The sequence below is a fragment of the Cydia fagiglandana genome, chromosome 4 (assembly GCF_963556715.1).
Source record: "Cydia fagiglandana chromosome 4, ilCydFagi1.1, whole genome shotgun sequence".
Taxonomy (NCBI): Eukaryota; Metazoa; Arthropoda; class Insecta; order Lepidoptera; family Tortricidae; genus Cydia; species Cydia fagiglandana.
In genome coordinates, this window is record NC_085935.1 from 5,296,724 (window position 1) to 5,316,660 (window position 19,937).

The following is a 19,937-nucleotide window of genomic DNA, read 5'->3' on the forward strand; positions in this document are numbered from 1 at the left end:
CCACAAAGCACCTCAATAGTTTTTTTCACGTTAATTCTATACAGAACCCTCCGGGCAAGCCCTCCGGAATAATTTACGAGGATCAACCTAACTAGCTCCCTTAGCCAATTAAAAGTTCCCAAAGTTCCTTGGAAGGTAAGTGTTTATCAAAGACTAGTTGGACAAAGGCTATATCCCAAACACTTGAGCCTTCGACCCTTACACTGTCCGTTATATGACACACAAAGCTGGATTCAGATCAAACAACCTATAGGGTCAAACAGAAAACTGTGTTACGTCTTTCCTGTAGACATACACAAGAGTTAAGGGCTATAAAGGTTAATTTTCTTATTTAACCCTTATCCACGTGAAAAGGTCCTCCTTTTACTTTTTAATTTAGAGAACTATGATAAAATCATCACTTACTTGCCCACAAGCTGATAGGAGCGAAAAATGTACAGTTCGCGCGAACACACTAGCCCTTAACTCTTGTGTATGTCTACAGGAAAAACGTAACACAGTTTTCTGTTTGACCCTATTACGGTTTTGAATGGTGCTCGGAAAAGTGGAAGGCGAAAGACCTCAAGGCCCTCTACCGTCAGACCATCTAGGTCTCACTTGGTCAAACCTAGATGTTCTCCTCGAAAAAAAGAAGGCGAATCGGGCAAGGTCCATCAAGCGGTGAGGGCTAGGAGAAGTCGAGACTAGAGATGCAACGGATAGTTGTTAGGCTGGATACCGGATACCGGATGTTCGGCCTGACCATCGGCCGAATATTTGGTATCCTGCCGCCGAATATTCCGTCGGCGGAACTATACCTACATTTTGGCTACATTTGGCTTTGACCTGTTTCGTAGTGAACGTTCGTGAGGATTCATTTCTAGGTTCAAAATGAGTGCGCGTGCAATAGTGGAATGTTTAAAATGTTATAAAATAATAAACGAGTACGATTATGACCGTGATGGTTTTTTAAATCCAATTAGTTGACTCCAAAATCAAGCAAAATTACTATCCGGTATCCGGCCGTTATGCGGTATCCGGCCGCATATTAATAATAGCGCCGGATAGGCCGGATACCGGATAGTAACCGAATATCCGAAACAAATCACAGGAACTACAAAAATTGGTCACTATGTTCAGTAATGAGACTAATGAGGGACCGACAACGAAGGAAACGATTTTGAACTAGATTTGATAACACCTTGATGATTGTCTTGGTGATTGAAGCGCATCTCACGCACGACCTTCAAGGTCCTATCAAAATAAGATCAAAACCATAACAAGTTCTAATTCTGAATCGGACTCGCGGTGGAAAACGATAATGACTTGATGTTGGGTTCAAAGGCTTAGGAAATCGAAAGTGAAGTTGTATGTGGCGTTATTACAAGTGTCTATTGGACGTGTTTCACACACTTCTTGGAAGGTGTGTTTGTGACACAAAACTAATCTCTTGGACCTTACACTACCCACGGCGGATAGATAATTGGGAAAATAGTACCTAAGTTCTTATTTTTTATTCTCACTGACAGTGCCAGGACATCAAAGTAACTAGTTAGGTACTTTAGCTGAATCGTAAAAATATACAGGGTGCTTCCTGTAACAGGAGCAATAAATTAAACTAAAAATTATAAATCCTTTAGACTTCCTCTTTTTCATACAAAATAAATATTGCCTTCAATGTACGCTCACATCAGTGTGTTTGACGTCACTTGTCACGCTTTTAACATAACAAAATTTGCAATAAATTGCGTCTTAGAATAAACTTTAAAGTGTAATAAAAATCAAAACATGAGTTATTTTCAAAAGTTGCTGAACAAATGTTGATCAGTTTGAGGAGTACAGCCTACAGTTTAATTTATTGCTCCTGTTACTGAAAACAGACTGTATGTACCTATACGTAAAGTGATTGCTATCCGATTCTTGAGACGAAAACCTTAATTTAATTTATTACTTAATTTTATTTAATTAGTCTCCAATGGAATCGAATAAATCGAAGAGAATTAAAACCCCGGAGGCTAAAAGAACCTTGTACAGTCAGCAGCAGAAGTTGCTAAGCGGGCGAGGTGTTGAAAATGATCTTGACGCGACTTTATTGTTAAGAGAATAAGAGCGTGTCAAGGTAATATTGAACACCTCGCCCGCTTAGCAACTTCTGCTGCTGACTGTATGATTAAGGAAAATTTCTTCAACATTCCTCAATCATTGGTTCTTCGAAATCTTAAAACAGGTATCGCGTTCTTTGCTAATACAATTTCATCGGTATTTCATCAAAAATTTATAAAAGAAAGTAAGGAAAACGGTTATTTCTGACAAATAATAATTTATTCAATGTACCTAATTCCATCGTGAAGAGATTCCAAGAAAACAGATGAAATTTATAAACATAAAATTCTGACAAAACTAAAAATATACGCTTCAGCAATCACTATTTTGTGACAGGATTTATTTTTGAATAACATTGTTAATATTTACGGCTGAAATAATAATTATTGTTTAGAATACTCTAAACTTTAGAGTATGAAATGAATTAATACGAAAGCTAAGTCGTGGAATGGAAAAAGTTTGGATCTCTTGGGGCAAGCTATGTTTAACCCCAACCCATTATTCAAAGAGCTTTTTTAATGGTAACTACTAAAGTAAGTTTATACTACCTTATTGCCGTTCCATAAAAAATTCTACTCAATTTAAGCTCTAACAAGTTAAATAGGTATTAATACATAATTTAAAATAAAAACTCCGGAACTGCACATTTTTATAGCATTTATATTAAAAGCTTATAAAAGGAACCAAATTTTCATCAAAATGGGAAATTCTTCATAGATCAGCAGCAGAAGTGCAGAAGTTACATGGCACAATTGGGAAGGAAGGAAGAGAAGCGAAAGCTCATTTAGACCTTTGCCAAAAAAGCTGCGAAAAACGTTAAGATGTTGTTAACCCGCCAAAAAAGATGGGATGGGCTGTAATCCGAAATTGAGAGACGAGGGAAAATTTACCTTCGATATTATGGTTTATTACAAATATTCACACGAAATAGATTTATAATCACAACCAAGACACTTAACCAAGCAATATAAATGTAAGCTATGAACTGAAATGAGTGACATTTGCTTAAGAACTAGATTTAGAATTTGAAAATATATGATAGACAAATAAGCCTGTTGGTCCAGCAACAGTCTACAATCCGCTTTTCTACCTTCTGCTGTTGACTGTACTTTAGATTAATTCACAAGAACTCCAAAATAATGATGTCAATAATCGCAACCCCAGTAAAAGGCAGTAAGCTAACCGTTTAATGGCCCTGCGAATCGATTTCAACCGCAAATCGCGTGCGACCGGCAATCGATATACCCTGACTGACATCTTAACTTGAGTCGTTTGGCCTACTCGGTATTCGTAAAAGCCGAACCACACTCATTGCTTAATGCAGCATAGGGTTCAACAGTTTAGACATCGCAAAGTTAAGGGAATCTAGTTTTTAGATGCACCCTTACAGGTGGGATACTTTTTTCAGTACCTAGGTGAAAAAAAATGGTATTTCGTACATAAGTTCCGAAAAACACATACAGCCGGGGTTTGAACCTCCGGGTAAAAAGTCGCACGCTTTTATTGCTAGGCCACCAGCGCTTACTAAAATAATAATCAATATAATCAGGGCAGCTTGTGGCGAGCTGTTGGGGAGTAACGACCCCACGGACCCGAGTGCTCCCGAGAGTCGGTCAGGGTCTCCGTCTCCGGCGTGTCTTCGTCGGTCGGAGTGGACCCCAAGGGGACCCGCAGGACTCTCAGCTCTGGCTTGCCTTAATTGGCCGTCCAGAGAGGAGTCGCTAGAGCTATATGCTCCAGGGGTGGAAGTGAAAGATGCATAAGACGCGAGTTGGCACAGTGGCTGGTAACAGCCACTGGGTAGAAAGCGGCGCACACCTCTCGACACCCCTGAGCCGCTCACACCGATGTTGCTCCTGGTCGTCTTCACGACGGCAGTTTCAGGGGCCCATCTAGTCAGCGGCAAGTCACCACCTGCCTCGATAACGTGTGTTAGCATTGTTATGGCAGGTGTCCGAACTCTTTACAATAGCCCAGTCTCATAGTCCACCCAAACTTCAATCCATAGACCGGTATACTATTCACTTTTGCTACAATAGTCCCAATGCCTGCTGAGACCGGTTCATGGGTGTCTATTGTTGCACCTGTGAACGGGTTCCAGCAGGCGTTCTACATGACATTAAAGCTCTCCAAGGGGCCTCTACGTGTTGGATCTGTGTCCCCACGCAAGCCTATCAAAAAACCGGGATTATAGGCCCGTGATATCCAAGGAAATATAATCATATAATAATTCCAGCCTATATACATCCCACGGGCTGGGCAAAGGCATCCTCTCATGCGCGATCGGGTTTGGGCTATAATCCCCACGCTATCCCAATGCGGATTGGGGACTTCCCATACACCTTCTTGAATTTCTTCGCAGATGTCTGCAGGTTTCCTTACGATGTTTTCCTTCACCGAAAAGCTAGTGGTAAATATCAAACAATATTTGGTACATAAGTTGCGAAAAACTCATTGGTACTGCCGAGGTTTGAACCCGCGACCTCCGGTTCGAAAGTCGTCGTATCCACTCGGCCACACCAACGCTTATATAATAATATATTAATAATCAATATAGTGACATATAAATTCCCCACTACACTATATTCCCCGTTCACTAGAATTACTTCCACTCTCACGGCGCAAACAGGGTTAAGTTGGAAACCATCTCGCTATGCGCGCCTCAAATGAAATTAGTGGCTTGCGGGCTGGTAAAGAACCGAGCGGCTAAGCGGCTCAGCGTTTACTGAGTGCATAGTTATGTAGTGGTTAAATTAAGTTAGTATTTAGACATTACTCACATTGGATAGATCTGAGTGGTTAATTCAATTACTAAAAATTATATAAATTCGTCAATACACTGCTTCTTTTACAGGAATTACGCTCTCAGGTCGCAAACAGGGTTAAATGGTAAACCATCTCGCTATGCGCGCCTCAAATTAAATTAGTGGCTTGCGGGCTGGTAAAGAACCGAGTGGCTAAGCGACTCAACGTTTACTGAGTGCATAGTTATGTAGCGGTTAAATTAAGTTAGTATTGAGACATTACTCAATTTGGATAGATCTACGTGGTTATAATCAATTCAATTAATACAAATTATATAAATAAGTCAGTATTATACTGCCTCTATCAGAGGAATTACTCCCTGACGTTGCAAACAGGGTTAAGTGGAAAAGCTATCTCGCTATACGCGCCTCAAATTAAATTAGTGGCTCGGGTCGGGCCGCAAAAGATCTACCGGCTAAGCTAAACGACGTTTTAATAGGTTAGCTGAGTGCATCATTATGTATATGTAGTGGTTAGTATTAAGACGTTAACCCTTTACCAAGCTGACCAGTTCAAAAATGACAATCGAATGTCGGTCTTGCTCATCGAAAATAGAACACATGGTTGAAGTACCGTATGTGGGAAATATATATTGTCTAGCCTGGTAAAGCGTTAATCAAACTGGAGAGATCTGGTTGGTTAATTGATCAATTCAATTACCACAATAATTTATATAAATATGTCACTACGCTACCTCTTTCACAGAAATTATATCTCGTCGCAAATAAGGTTAAGTGTCCATCTCGCTTTACGCGCCTCAAATGAAATTAGTGGCTCAAGCCGGTAAAGAACCGAGCGGCTAAGCAGCTAAACGTTTCATGGGTTTACTGAGTGCATAAATTTTATGTAGTGGTTAGTGTAAAGACATCAAATTGATGCAGCATATTGCATGTTAAGATAAACAACAGCAATTTAGATAGCAGAGTAGGTATTGTTCAATAAATTGTATTTTACTTGAAAACTGGACTATGACTTTTGGTTTCCACGTGAACAAAATTCAGATATTATGTTGTGTCATTTTGAACAGAACTCTATACAAAATAACCCATTTTCGTTGCTGTTGGGTTTGATAAATGTTAATTTGGAAAAAGCAACATATATCCCACATACAATACAATTCCACTGTGAATTCTACACTTAGGGGTCATCCATTAATTACATCACATATTTAGGGGGAGGGAGGGGGTCAAGAAAATGTGACATACTGTGACATGGGGGAGGGGGGAGACACAAACTTTGTGACGTCACTTTTAACTTCATCAAATCGTAACCGAAAATTTATTTAAATTATTTTATTCGCTGTACATTTAAATAACAAGTTTTTAAACCGATAATTGTTTTTATTCGTTTAATTTTCTTTCCTAAGCAGTTTTGGGTTATAAAATTACTAATATTTATACCGTCAAAAATATTTTGATAAAATATTAATAATACATAGGTAGGTACTTACTTAATTCAATTTGGCGATTTCGTAGAAAAAATGTGACGTCACACTAGAGGGGAGGGGTTTGCCAAATGTGACCAAGTGTGACAAGGAGGGGGGAGGGGTCAAAAAACCTAGAAATTTGTGTGACGTAATTAATGGATGACCCCTTAGCTATGCTGTCTAGCAAATTCCTCACTTACATCGCAATAAGGCTAAATTGGTAAACCATCCTGCTACGCCGCCTCTAATTAATTAGTGGATTGGGCGGAAAAAGAACACGGAAAACCATTTAATGCACACTTTGATCTATTTGCCGAAATATTGGACATATTGCAAATATTTTAAGCTCCCGACGTTTTTTGGACGCAACGCTACACAATTAAAATGTATTGCGTGGTGTATATTAAACTGCAGGATGCAAAACCGTGAAAGTTCCGTCAAAAATATATAAAAGCGTTTAAAAATATCTGACCACCGCCAACTGATGCATAATGCACTACTTTCAGTCAGTTTTAGTCAGCTGCCTTTTTTAAATCCAGATTTAGCTTTTTTTTGAGTCATTAATTAAATTCTTAATAGGAAACACTTTTTTTTCTGCCAGAGATACGTTTTTCGGAAGTATGTAGTAGAAACATACAACATTTGATATTTACCAGTCGGAAAACATGGTGAGGAAACCGGACTAATCCCAATAAGGCCTAGTTTACCGTCTGGGTTGGAAGGTCAGATGGCAGTCGCTTACGTAAAAACTAGTGTCTACGCCAATTCTTGGGATTATTTGCCAAGCGGACCCCAGGCTCACATGAGCCGTGGCAAAATGCCGGGACAACGCGAGGAAGATCATGATGATGAGGCTAGGCAGACTCTACAACGCGCTAAATTGCGTGCCTGAGTGGTCGGGCAGCACATGCGTATTGGCTTTATTTATTAGTTTTTTAATCCGGTCACTAGATGTCAGACCTTCCAAGGTTTCCGGCTTCCGATCTCAATTATACTTAAATTAAAATTTCTCTGAGTCAATAATTATGATAACTAATGGACTCACCAACTATCATATTGGCCTCGGTATGCGTCATGTTTTTGTCTTTGCCCTCTCCCGCCAAGTCACTCGCCTCTTCTGTAAAGAAACATACTTTATTAGGAACAGATCATAAACAATACTTAGACCCACTTGCACCATTCTACTAACCCGGTGTTAACCGGTTAAACCTGGAGTTACCATGGTTACCCGTACAATTTGACACTGGGTTGATGGTTAAACCGCTTAACCCCGGGTTATTGGAATGGTGCAAGTGGGCCTTACTAGACAAATTAAAAATAAATACCATAAGTATTAAACATTTAAACCCAAAAGTTTGGTAAAATGTACCCAATACTCAATGACAGTTGGAGACTTTTGACAAAGAATTGTATTTTTTTCAGCTACGCGGACTGCGTGGTTACGCGTCTCTTAGGTCAGGTACCTTAGAGGAGGATATAACCAATGGAGACGCCATGTCTAAAATTTTCGGTACAAAATAGTCTGCCGTTTTTTGCGGGGGAGGGGCACATCAAATGTATAGGTACGTCATGTCAGATAAACGTCAGTCCATACATATGGTTGACATGTGGTTGACCATTGGCCGCCTATTTTCGACAGAGGGGAACGCCTGTTAATGGCGGCTCCATTGTTAATTACTCCGATTCAGGTACAGACAGACAACTTTACGGCAAAAAAATAATCATAATCTTAATAGGCTTGGTTTTTAAAATTATCTAGAGTTAAGCCACGAAAAGTCTGCAGCGATATTGATAGCCCTTGCAGTGCCAATGTTATTTTATACGTCATAATTTAATCGAAGTATAACGTTTAAAATAATACTTGCACTGCGTGGGCTATCAAATCCGCTGCAGACTTTTCTTGGTCTGACTCTAATATGCAGGTATTAGGTACATGTAATTGAATGCTTGAAACATAAGGGCCGATACATACGGACTGCAACCCGACTGCAAATTGTATGGGAACTGCACGCCGACGTCGCAATTGGCGTGCAGTCGGCGTGCAGTTCCCATATTATTTTGCCGTAAAGTTGATTAGGGTCTAAAGATGGCCCATTCTTGACAGAGAAGAAGACAATCTCGGAGTAATTAACAATGGAGCCGCCATTAACAGGCGTTCCCCTCTGTCGAAAATAGGCGGCCAATGGTCAACCTCGTGTCAACCATATGTATGGACTGACGTTTATCTGACATGACGTACCTATACATTTGATGTGCCCCTCCCCCGCAAAAAACGGCAGACTATTTTGTACCGAAAATTTTTGACATGTCGTCTCCGTTGGTTATATCCTCCAAGAAGACAATCGTATATGTATAGGCACACATTATCTAAAACACCCCCTGAACCTTTAATAGTTTAGTGCATAATATTATACCTACTGTTTTAATGTGAAAAACGTTTTCAGTACGAGTTCTGTTTGCGCGGAACTCTTATCGCTTACTGACCTGGCGACGACACATACTCAATTTTCAACTTTATTTCAATGGAAATAAGGTAGGAACATGTATACATATTTATGGCATTGCATGCTAACAATGCAGCTGCTAGCCTTGTTATTACATTTGTTATACTTGTTAATTTAACGCTTTGGAATCCGAGTAAAGGCACGCCCGATCCTCGTTAATGAGTATTCTTGAACGTCTGCCTAAATATTATGTTACAAACATGTAACGCTATAAGGTAGGTACATAGTTTTCTTTGGAAAGGGGTCATCCATTAATTACATCACACGTTTAGGGGGAGGGAGGGAGTCAAGAAAATGTGACATATTGTGACATGCGGGAGGGGGGAGACACAAACTTTGTGACGTCACTTTAACTTCATCAGTAACCGAAAATTTATTTAAATTATTTTATTCGCTGTACATTTAAATAACAAGTTTTTAAAACGATAATCGTTTTTATTCGTTTAATTTTCTTTCCTAAGCAGTTTTGAGTTATAAAATTACTAATATTTATATCGTCAAAAATATTTTGATAAAATATTAATAATACTTAGGTACTTACTTAATTCCATTTGGCGATTTCGTAGAAAAAATGTGACGTCACACTAGGGGGGAGGGGGTTTGCCAAATGTGACCAAGTGTGACAAGGAGGGGGGAGGGGTCAAAAACCCTAGAAATTCGTGTGACGTAATTAATGGATGACCCCAAAGACCCAACAACGCATTTGCCAGAATGACCTCCAACCGCGGAAAATGGCGAAAAAATCGTACGGCGAGCAACATTGCCTGGCCTATAACCGCGAAAATCGAAGTTCGTCGATTGTGGCCATTTTTCTCTGTCACTCTAATTACGTCTTAATGAGAGTAAAAGGGAAAGATCCCCGCAATTTGCGCATTTCGGTTTTCGCGGTAGAGGCGCTGATGTCAGCCGTTGGCCATGACATTCTGCAAAAAGTATAACGACAAAGAAGAAGAGAGAGTTTTCTGCAGCCCAAATAAAATAGTTTCACAGTGGTCTCTAAGGTCTAAAATAATCACTATCACAAAAATTCAAGTCTGCTGAATTGAATTCCTAATTTCCTATAAAACCGTGATGCTACGAGTTTGAATAAAAGTTCATACGATTGTATAAAGATCATATAATAAATGCAATAAATGTAACTTTTGTTGTGATCATATGTGAATTATACATGTACAGTCAGCAGCAGAAGCTAAGCGGGCGAGGTATTCAGAATTACCTTGTCGCGCTCTTATTCTCTTAAAAATAAAGCCGCGTCAAGATCATTTTGAACACCTGGCCCGCTTAGCAACTTCTGCTGATCACTGTACCGAACTTAAAAACTTATTATCTATTCTATCTAAAAAGAAAAAATATCTCACATTAAAGCGTAAAGATGTATGTAATGTATGCGAGCAAAAAACCAATTTATTCCACCGCTTTCCCTATCATTATTTGGAACAGTTGGAACTATATCGCTGCATCGTCTCTAACTAATACGAAGCCATTTGTATACAGTAACAATAACATATGTAAAGCGACATGGTACTAAAATACTCTTGGGATCGTGCAATTAGTTTTTATTCAAGCTTCTGTTGGCTGATGGCGTGAAACTCGACACTTTTGGAACAGTCATAAGTACCATCGAAGGCTTATTTGAATTGAAACCTTAATGCGTTGAGGTAAAGTCTGATATTAAAAATCAAGCTTATACAATTTATTTTACATAAACACGAAACTAGTAACGTGATACAATGTGTAAATAAAACCCGACATTATATTACATTGAACGGCTTAGGCTTAGCTTATTTGGCACGGTACCTATTATTATTGCTATTGTTTTTGATTAAAGGCCCGATTCGGATTATGAAATAGACATCTATTAGACATCTTTTAGACATCACCAAGATACGATAACGATATGTTTAAGATCTAACCTGTCAAATTTGACATTTGCACGATTCTGGAGATACTCTTGAACGATTTCCACAGGATATGATTTAGAGATCTAATTCACATCTAATAGATATCTTAACTCTATCTAACATAAAAGTGCCCATACAACCATTTCCAGTCGCCGTTACGACGCGGTGTAGACACATCTTGTGTCGACACCGTCTGTTTCGGTCACAATTCCAGTCGCAGAGTCGTCGCCGTGTCGACACAGTTACTAGAAATGGGGAAGGGTCGACACATGACACAAAGTGACATAAAGTGTGGTCGCCGTGTGCACACATTGTTACGAGTTTGCGACTACTTTATGCCAAAATCATTCGTTCATTCGTTCATTTTGTTCATGTCAAATGGAAACTGTCAGATGGAAAAATAGTTAAATAAAAATAAGTGACATTAATACGCCATCTCTAAAACGGATTACAAGACGTAATTATATATTGTTTGCATTTATATTACAATAGGACTTAAATTATTATGGGGAATTAAACTGCTCGAGTGATTTGATAAACTAAGTGTAATATAATCAATGCGCCACCACATTGTTTTAGTTTAGCCGGAAATGAAATTGTTTACTTCTCAGTGCCTGTGTTCATAACTATATTATTTGATGCATTTTTAGTACTTTGATGCGTATACTATACTTAAATAACAGAAATAACGCTTTGCATACTACGAAACTTGTTAATTATGATGTATAAATATGGTTTAAGGCTGAGAAATATTGCAGTCAGAAAGTAGTCGCAAATGTTTCGACTTTGTGTCGACTCTGTGTAGACACATGACACGCGCTGTCAAAAGTAATAACAAAGTTACTGGATTTGCAAAATGGCTCCTTGTGTTCATTCGTTTTCAAATATTCTCAAAGTGTAAGAGCCATGCCGTGGTCAGAGATGAGGGCATTAATCGTCTAACTGTTTATTCGACTAATTAATGGAATAAAAAAAGTTAATCCTCATATTTTAATCGCGATTAATTTAGTCGACCTAACATAGATTGAAATTGCATTAATCTGAATATTAATCGAATAAATTATCGATTAAATCTCGATTGAAAGTTGACAGGGGGACATTTTTGTACGTAAATGAAATAGGATTTGCATGTAAATATTTCCCATTTTTTCGGGGCGGGGACAAATGGGAACACACAATTTTCGGATGTATTCCCATTTATTTCCGCAGGGAACAGATGGAATAGGATTTGAAAGTAAATATTTCCCATTTTTTCCCACCTTATCGGGGTGGGGACAAATGGGAACACACAATTTTCGGATGTAATCCCATTTATCCCCGCAGGGAACAGATGGAATAGGATTTGCATGTAAATATTTCCCATTTTTTCCCCCCTTATCGGGGTGGGGACCAATGGGATCACACAATTTTTAGATGTAATCCCATTTATCCCCGCAGGGAAAAGATGGCATAGTATTTGCATGTAAATATTTCCCATTTTTCCCACCTTTTCGGGGTGGGGACAAATGGGAACACACAATTTTCAGATGTAATCCCATTTATCCCCGCAGGGAACAGATGGAATAGTATTTGCATCTAAATATTTCCCAATTTTCCCACCTTTTCGGTGTGGGGACAAATGGGAACACACAATTTTCAGATGTAATCCCATTTATCCCCGCAGGGAACAGATGGAATAGTATTTGCATGTAAATATTTCCCATTTTTTCCCACCTTATCGGGGTGGGGACAAATAGGAACACACAATTTTCGGATGCAATCCCATTTATCCTCGCAGGGAACAGATGGAATAGGATTTGCATGTAAATATTTCCCATTTTTTCCACCTTATCGGGGTGGGGACAAATGGGAACACACAATTTTCGGATGTATTCCCATTTATCCCCGCAGGGAACAGATGGAATAGGATTTGCATGTAAATATTTCCCATTTTTTCCCACCTTATCGGGATGGGGACAAATGGGAACACACAATTTTCAGATGTATTCCCTGGCGTGACAATGTGACGTAACGTGACAGGTGCGACATTTGGACAAGTCCCATTGTTGCTGACGTCACAGGCATCCATGGGCTACGGTTATCGCTTACCATCGGGCGGGCCGTATTCCTGTTTGTCACCATCATTGTATTATTTTTAAAAACTTTCTTATATCGGCAAAAAACAGGTATTTCTCTTGCGATGTTTATGATGATAATGATGAAAATTGTCACAAGATTTCAAAGAACTTTCGGTAATTCTTGAGTTGTGTCGGAATTTCGTGACAATTGTCGTATTTCTTGTGACAAATGTCATTAGCTTCGCAAAATAAGTACTTATTAACTGGCGATATAGTGGAGTTTTTTTTTAATTAACATGTTGGTGGCAAACAACCACACCGCCCGTCTGATGGTAAGCGATTACCGTAGCCCATGGAGGCCTGTGACGTCAATTACAGTGATGTAGACAATTGTTGGACCTGTCACGTCCTAAAACCTATAAAACGATATTCATGACGACTTTTATGACAAAATGCGGAGCCGCCTATAAAATGGTCATCATTTTCGAATTCTGCACTCCCTAAAACCTATAAATCGACATCCGTGACGACGCAAGTTATCTTTATTTTCAGAACTAACCAATTGCTACAGAATACAAAGGACAAAAAAAGAAGCAAGGAGGTAATGAAACAAGCAAAAATACTGATGATTCCTCGACGCAATTGGATGATTCTTAAATTGTGTCCAGATTTTTTTGTCATAAAAGTTTTTATTTTTCACATGTAACTCACACAAGCTCCGTGACATTTCGACCTTGTAATTTTTTTAATGTATTTGTTTATCTATGCGTATCTCACTGGAATAATATAATCAAGGTATGTTTATGTTTGATGATTGAAATAGTAACTCTAAAAATTATATTTGTGTCTTATATTCCTGCCGAAGACTTTTATTTTTCCTTTTCCTTCTACACAAGTTAGGCCAAGTAATAAGAATTTAGGGCTCTCAATTTTATCTTGACATCTACATCAGTAAAGCTACGAGGCCATGTTTGGTATCGTTTTGGTATAAATTCACAGTACCAAATTTAATTATGGTATCACATTGACACCATTCGAAGTAAAAACATATAAACTTATTAAAATACTTTCTTTTAAACTCCTCTTCACGCTTAAACTGCTGAACAGTTTTAATAAAAAGGTACACATATATTTTGAGTCCCGAGACAGGACATAATAAGTTATCTCAAAAATCATCCTTTAAAGGTGTGAAATGTGAATTTCATATAAATCGGTTCAGCGGTTATTGATTTTCCGTACAAATTTTCACGCCACTTTTCACACCTTCAAAAGATGATTTTGGTTATAAAATCTATCCTATGTCCTGTTCCGGGACGCAAACTATTTCTATACCAAATTTCAACGAAATCGGTTCAGCGGTTAAGCGTCAAGAGGAGTTTAAAAAATACCGGCCAAGTGCGAGCCGGACTCGCGTATTAAGGGTTCCGTACATTAAGTCCGCCTCGCTCTTGGCTGCACATTTCTAATAGGTTTTCCTGTCATCTTAATAATCGTGATAGGTAGAGGACTATTTTGTGTATTTTTTTCAAAATTTAAGACCTAGTAGTTTCGGAGATAAAGGGGGGGGGGGGGGCAATGGTAATTTTTTGGGTATAAAATCAATTTGTTTACGTTACATGTCCGTCTTTGGGTCCCTAATTTACATATATGTACCAAATTTCAACTTAATTGGTCCAGCAGTTTCCGAGAAAATAGGCTGTGACAGACGGACAGACATACAGACGCACGAGTGATCCTATAGGGGTTCCAGTTTTTCCTTTTGAGGTACGGAACCCTAAAAAAATTGTTTTTAAATTTTGTGGAACACGCCCTAGCACCTTCACTGATGTAGAAATCAAGATAAAATTGAGAGCCCTAAATAAAGTTTCAAGAGCGGATATCTCAAAAACTATTCAATATATGGAAAAAATTGACTAAATAAACTTGTAACAAATTAAATTATCTTTCATTTTGTATAAGTGGCCATGTCGCTAAGATGCATAGTTTCCGAGATATAATCGAAAAACCGGAAAATGGGACCTTCAAAGCCCCCCTCTCTCCCCCCCGCTCAAGGGCTACGGCCGAGGACTTTTGATATGTTTACCTCCTAACTTGTCCAAACCAAGTTACGGAGTCAAAAATTGTGTTCCGAGCATTTCCCTCTACAACTTTTTTGAGCATTCGTTGCCTGACCTAGTAGCGTATTGCATTTCTTTAAAAAAAATTCTGTAAAAGGTTGACGGGTGTTGGGTGTTTATATGGTTTTGGTCGATTTTTATCATTCGCATCGCCCATGATGACTTACGAGAATTACGAGCACACGAGACACTAATAGTAGTTTGACAAACCTTGGTTTTCAAGAGGTATTTTATATTGACATTTGCTGTCACAAGTTTGCTGTCAGATTTAGTCGCAAACCGCACGCAAAGTGCACACAAATGTGTCGACACCTTGTTACGGAAAAGTGTACACACGGCGACGACACTTTGTTTCGAAACAATTCTAGACACATTGTGTGGACTCTGTTACGACACATCTGACATTTAGTTACCACTTTGATGATTCTGCGACTTGAATGGTTATATGGGTGACATTAGTTGCCCGAATTGCGTTGCAAAAGAGAACTAGTTGATATCTAAACTATAACGTATCTAGAATGGATCTAGAACGTGTCGTCTCTTGTGAATATCTTGAAGTTCGAATACATCGCGACGGCATCGGCATGAAGTTAAACAACTTCGCTACCGAGTGAAAGACATTTTTTACTACACTAACCCGAAGAAAATACTAACTGAAAAAAACATTACAAAAAAAACTCCAAATGAACGTTATTATTTAAATATTTACCTTTCAACATCATTACTTAAAAGTCAATTTCACTGGTATACGTGAGGAAACAACTCATGCAACAAATTACTTTGCCACTCTTGTGTCTTTTGGAAGAATAGAAAGAGCCTTTACGAGCTGGTGTGGTGAAAAAAATCGGCCAAGCGCGAGTCGGACTCGCGCACGAAGGATTCCGTACCATTACGGAAAAACGGCAAAAGAAATCATGTTTGTTATATGGGAGCCCCACTTAAATATTTATTTTATTCTGCTTTTAGTATTTGTTGTTACAGCGGCAACAGAAATACATCATCTCAGAAAATTTCAACTGTCTAGCTATCACGGTTCATGAGTTACAGCCTGGTGACAGACAGACGGACAGACGGACAGCGAAGTCTTAGTAAAACATATGTAACTTAGTATAAGATGAATAAAGTATAAGAAAAAAAACCTGCCTCAGAAATCAAGAAAAAGTCATTCTCGGATAGATGGCGCAGACACCTTTAGCCTATTCTCGGTTAGATGGCGTGACGACACCGTTTCATATTTAACAATTTTAACACATAAATATCAGTGAATTAACATGGATCAAAATGATATAAAAATAATAAAATCATTTATCCATATATATATTTTTTGATAGTTTTATACTTACGTGTTTATTTTGAGTTATAGTCGTGTGTCGATAGATGGCAGTAAATTTACAGTGGCTACAACATTTACTATGACAGGACCCCTCTATACTATCTATTATTTTTGGTAATAGGGTCCCGTTTTTACCCTTTGGGTACGGAACCCTAAAACATATTCACCTTCTTTCCCCCTCAGTCGCTAAAATGCCTATATCTATATACTCGTACAGGGTTTTATCCCTCACACGGGTACTGTCTAATCGACTTTTATCAAAATTTCCATAAAAACATTCATATGGAAAATTCGAGTGAGTGGTTCCGTTTATGAGTTGGTAGGATGTAACATGCGTTCATAATTCAATTATCTATAACGTAAATCTGCATGTTATAGACTCGAATCGTTTCGAGTTTTAAAAAACCTGGATTTATTTCTAAAACCGGGCAAGTGCGAGTCGGACCCGCGCACGAAGGGTTCCGTACCATAAAGCAAAAAAAAAACGAAAAAAATGCAAAAGGAAAACGGTCACCCATCCAAGTACTGACCACGCGCGACGTTGCTTAACTTTGGTCAAAAATCACGTTTGCTGTATGGGAGCCCCACTTAAATCTTTATTTTATTCTGTTTTTAGTATTTGTTGTTATAGCGGCAACAGAAATACATCATCTGTGAAAATTTCAACTGCCTAGCTATCACGGTTCGTGAGATACAGCCTGGTGACAGACAGACGGACGGACGGACGGACAGCGAAGTCTTAGTAATAGGGTCCCGTTTTACCCTTTGGGTACGGAACCCTAAAAACCAACACACTGGTTAAATCTGTCAAGAAATTAAATTCAACGATAATATACAGGGTGGCCCATTTAGATCGGTCAGAATGGGAAAATATGAAACTATAAGGCAAACGACGATCTCTTCTTAGGAACCATCGATTTTAGTAACAAGAAAAACTGCATTCATACATTTGAATTTTGTCAAAATGCTCGCGAGGTCCACAGCTAACAGAGCCACTAAGTTATTTATACACTATCACTAAGTTAGTTATATAGTTATTTTTACTAAGTCATGCCTATGTGAGTATCGTTTTAAGTCTTAATATGTAATTTGAAGCCCGTGTAACATGATAACAACAGTTCTAGTAACAAAACGACTCGGAAATCCTTATTACACATGATTAATGTGTGTCCGTATGTGAATCTGAAACGCAATCCGACCATTTTCTGGACACGCGACTCACATTCCAAGTTCATATGTCGAAGTCTTTATGCCATTCGATTAGGGTTTATATTTGCTTGTCACAGGGTAAATGACAGGAAAGTCATACAGGGTATTGATAACATTAGGAATATTATCGCAATAAATCCCTCCTACAACAACTTTGAGTCAAATACGAAAGTCAAATTTACTATAAACTGAAATAGATGACATATTATACAAGTGTAATACTAGCGACTCGCCCCGGCTTCGCACGAGTTACACAACATACATATACTTAACAAAATAACTTAACTTCACAAACACACATACAGTATGTGTCTGACCATGGGGCTTTAATTCCAGGGCTTGATTTTACTCGCTAAACTGAGCTACTTTTACTATGGGACCATCCCTAAAATCGGGGAAAAATTTTTGGCTTTTCCATAGAAAACGTCGACATCTGATCAGCCAAAATGTATGAAAAAGTAAAAAAAAAATCGGGATTTCGGAGTTGGTGCTATAATAAAAGTAGCTCAGTTTAGCGAGTAGAATCGAGCCCTGGATTTAAAGCCCCATAGTCAGTAACACCCTGTATACCTTCCTTAAGAATCACTCTATTGATTGGTGAAAACCGCATGAAAATCCGATCATTAGTTAAAAAAAAGTTATTAAAAAAGTTTCTAAGTTTATCGCAAACATACATTCACACAAACAGACGCGGCGCGGGGCTTTGTTTTATAAGATGTAGTGACGAAAGTTACCAAGGCCTCCAGTGCCGTGAGCTGAGAGCGAATCAGCGACTTCCGAATATTTACTTACTCAAATTCATCAAATTTATGAGAAAAAGAAAAGAGTTTCGTTTCAATTAACTTCGTAATTTGTGTTTGTGCAACATGTGCAAATTAAAGAAAGACATGCATCGAGAATATTTCATCGAGAGGGCAAATACGAGGATGTCCGATGTGTTGTATGTCATACATACATACAAATAATCAAGCCTATTTCCCAGAAGGGTAGAGAGAGACCACGGATTTCCACTTGCTAATACGATCCTGACATACCTCTTTCGCTACCTTCACTTTCATAACATTCCTCATACACGCTCGCCGATGAGATATATGAAATTATATACCCATTCGTTAAAACGTAAAAATCTAATGAAGAAAAACATGACGACATGGCCGCATGAATTTCCTGAAGTTTTCAATCATTTCATGAAATAAATAATCTAATCTAATCTAATCAATAAGTGTTAAGTAATTGAGTGGCAACGCAAAGTACATATATGATGTACAGTCAGCTGTATAATATAATATCTTCGCTGTTAGCACTCAAAAATAGATAATAATTATTATCTACAAAAACTGGCCGGTCGAAGTATTTAGCAGATGGCGCCAGCATAGCTTACCATTACTCTGCCAATCCCTAGAAATAGTTATGTCATTTTTTTTCAATATAATTTTATGCAGCCTTTTGAGCCAAATCTAATAGAAAAAGGGGCAAGCTATGACGGCGCCATCTATGCAAACCTTTGACAGTTACCATCCCCATTTCAGAAAATGTTGAAAAAATACCCTATTTGCGCTGATATTTCCGCTGAGTGTACAAAGGGAACGCGGGAAGCCCTTTCTCACAAATAAACACTTCACTTTGTGTTCCCTCGTGGGGAAATGGGAAAAGAACCAACATGGAATATTTTTCTTATTGATTTCTGAACGTATTAACGTTTTGTTATTATTGTTATGAAGGCAACCGTTATACGGACCCTTACAATTTTTGCTAAACAAAGAAATAAGTATTTTGTTTTTTTTTTATATTTGTTAATAACACCTTTTGTAAGTATGTGCTTACTTTCATTTCATATAATAAAAAAATTTAATTATGATTTTCCGAATTAAGTAGGTACATCAATTTGGTAATTGAATCGAATATTACAAGGGATTTAATTTTTAGTAATTTTTTCCAACCCTTTTACTAAGAGCTTACTACTTAGAATAAATTTAAAAGTGGAAAACTTACTAGCCTGGGCCGTGAGTTCAAGTCTCACCCAAGGCAGTATTTTTTCCCCTTTTAAATTTATTCTTAGCTTAATTGGAAAATAGCATCGTTCGCAGACGTTTCTGCTTGCTAAAATTTAATTTAGCTTACTACTAAACTTAGGTACTACTACTTTTTACAACATGTTATGATGTTATGTCACTTCCATAAAAAGAATACACTAGCATATTTGGGTAAATACGAGGATATGCATTGCAGCCGATGACATATACCTACATCATACATATAATCACGCCTATTTCCCGGAGGGGTAGGCAGAGACCACGGATTTCCACTTGCTACGATCCTGACATACCTCTTTCGCTTTCTTAAAATCTATTGGCGTTTGTCACTTCCCATTACCGACTTCACGGGCCTCAAACATATTCCTTGTGTTTTGGTTAAATACAGAGCAAATGAATCACGCAAAATCTTGTAAAATCTATTGAAGACTACTCGACTAGGTACCGCATATAAATAAATAAAAACTTTC

General features: G+C 38.2%; 1 protein-coding gene across 1 annotated transcript in view; it reads right to left on the reverse strand.

Moving 5' to 3' along the window:
• Positions 1–19,937, reverse strand: part of LOC134663544 (uncharacterized) — a 216,629-nt gene that overhangs the window by 23,538 nt on the left and 173,154 nt on the right. Inside the window, exon 7 of the mRNA XM_063519941.1 lies at positions 7,359–7,430. Within this exon, the coding sequence (XP_063376011.1) occupies positions 7,359–7,430 (72 nt within the window). The remainder of the gene's footprint in view (positions 1–7,358; positions 7,431–19,937) is intronic.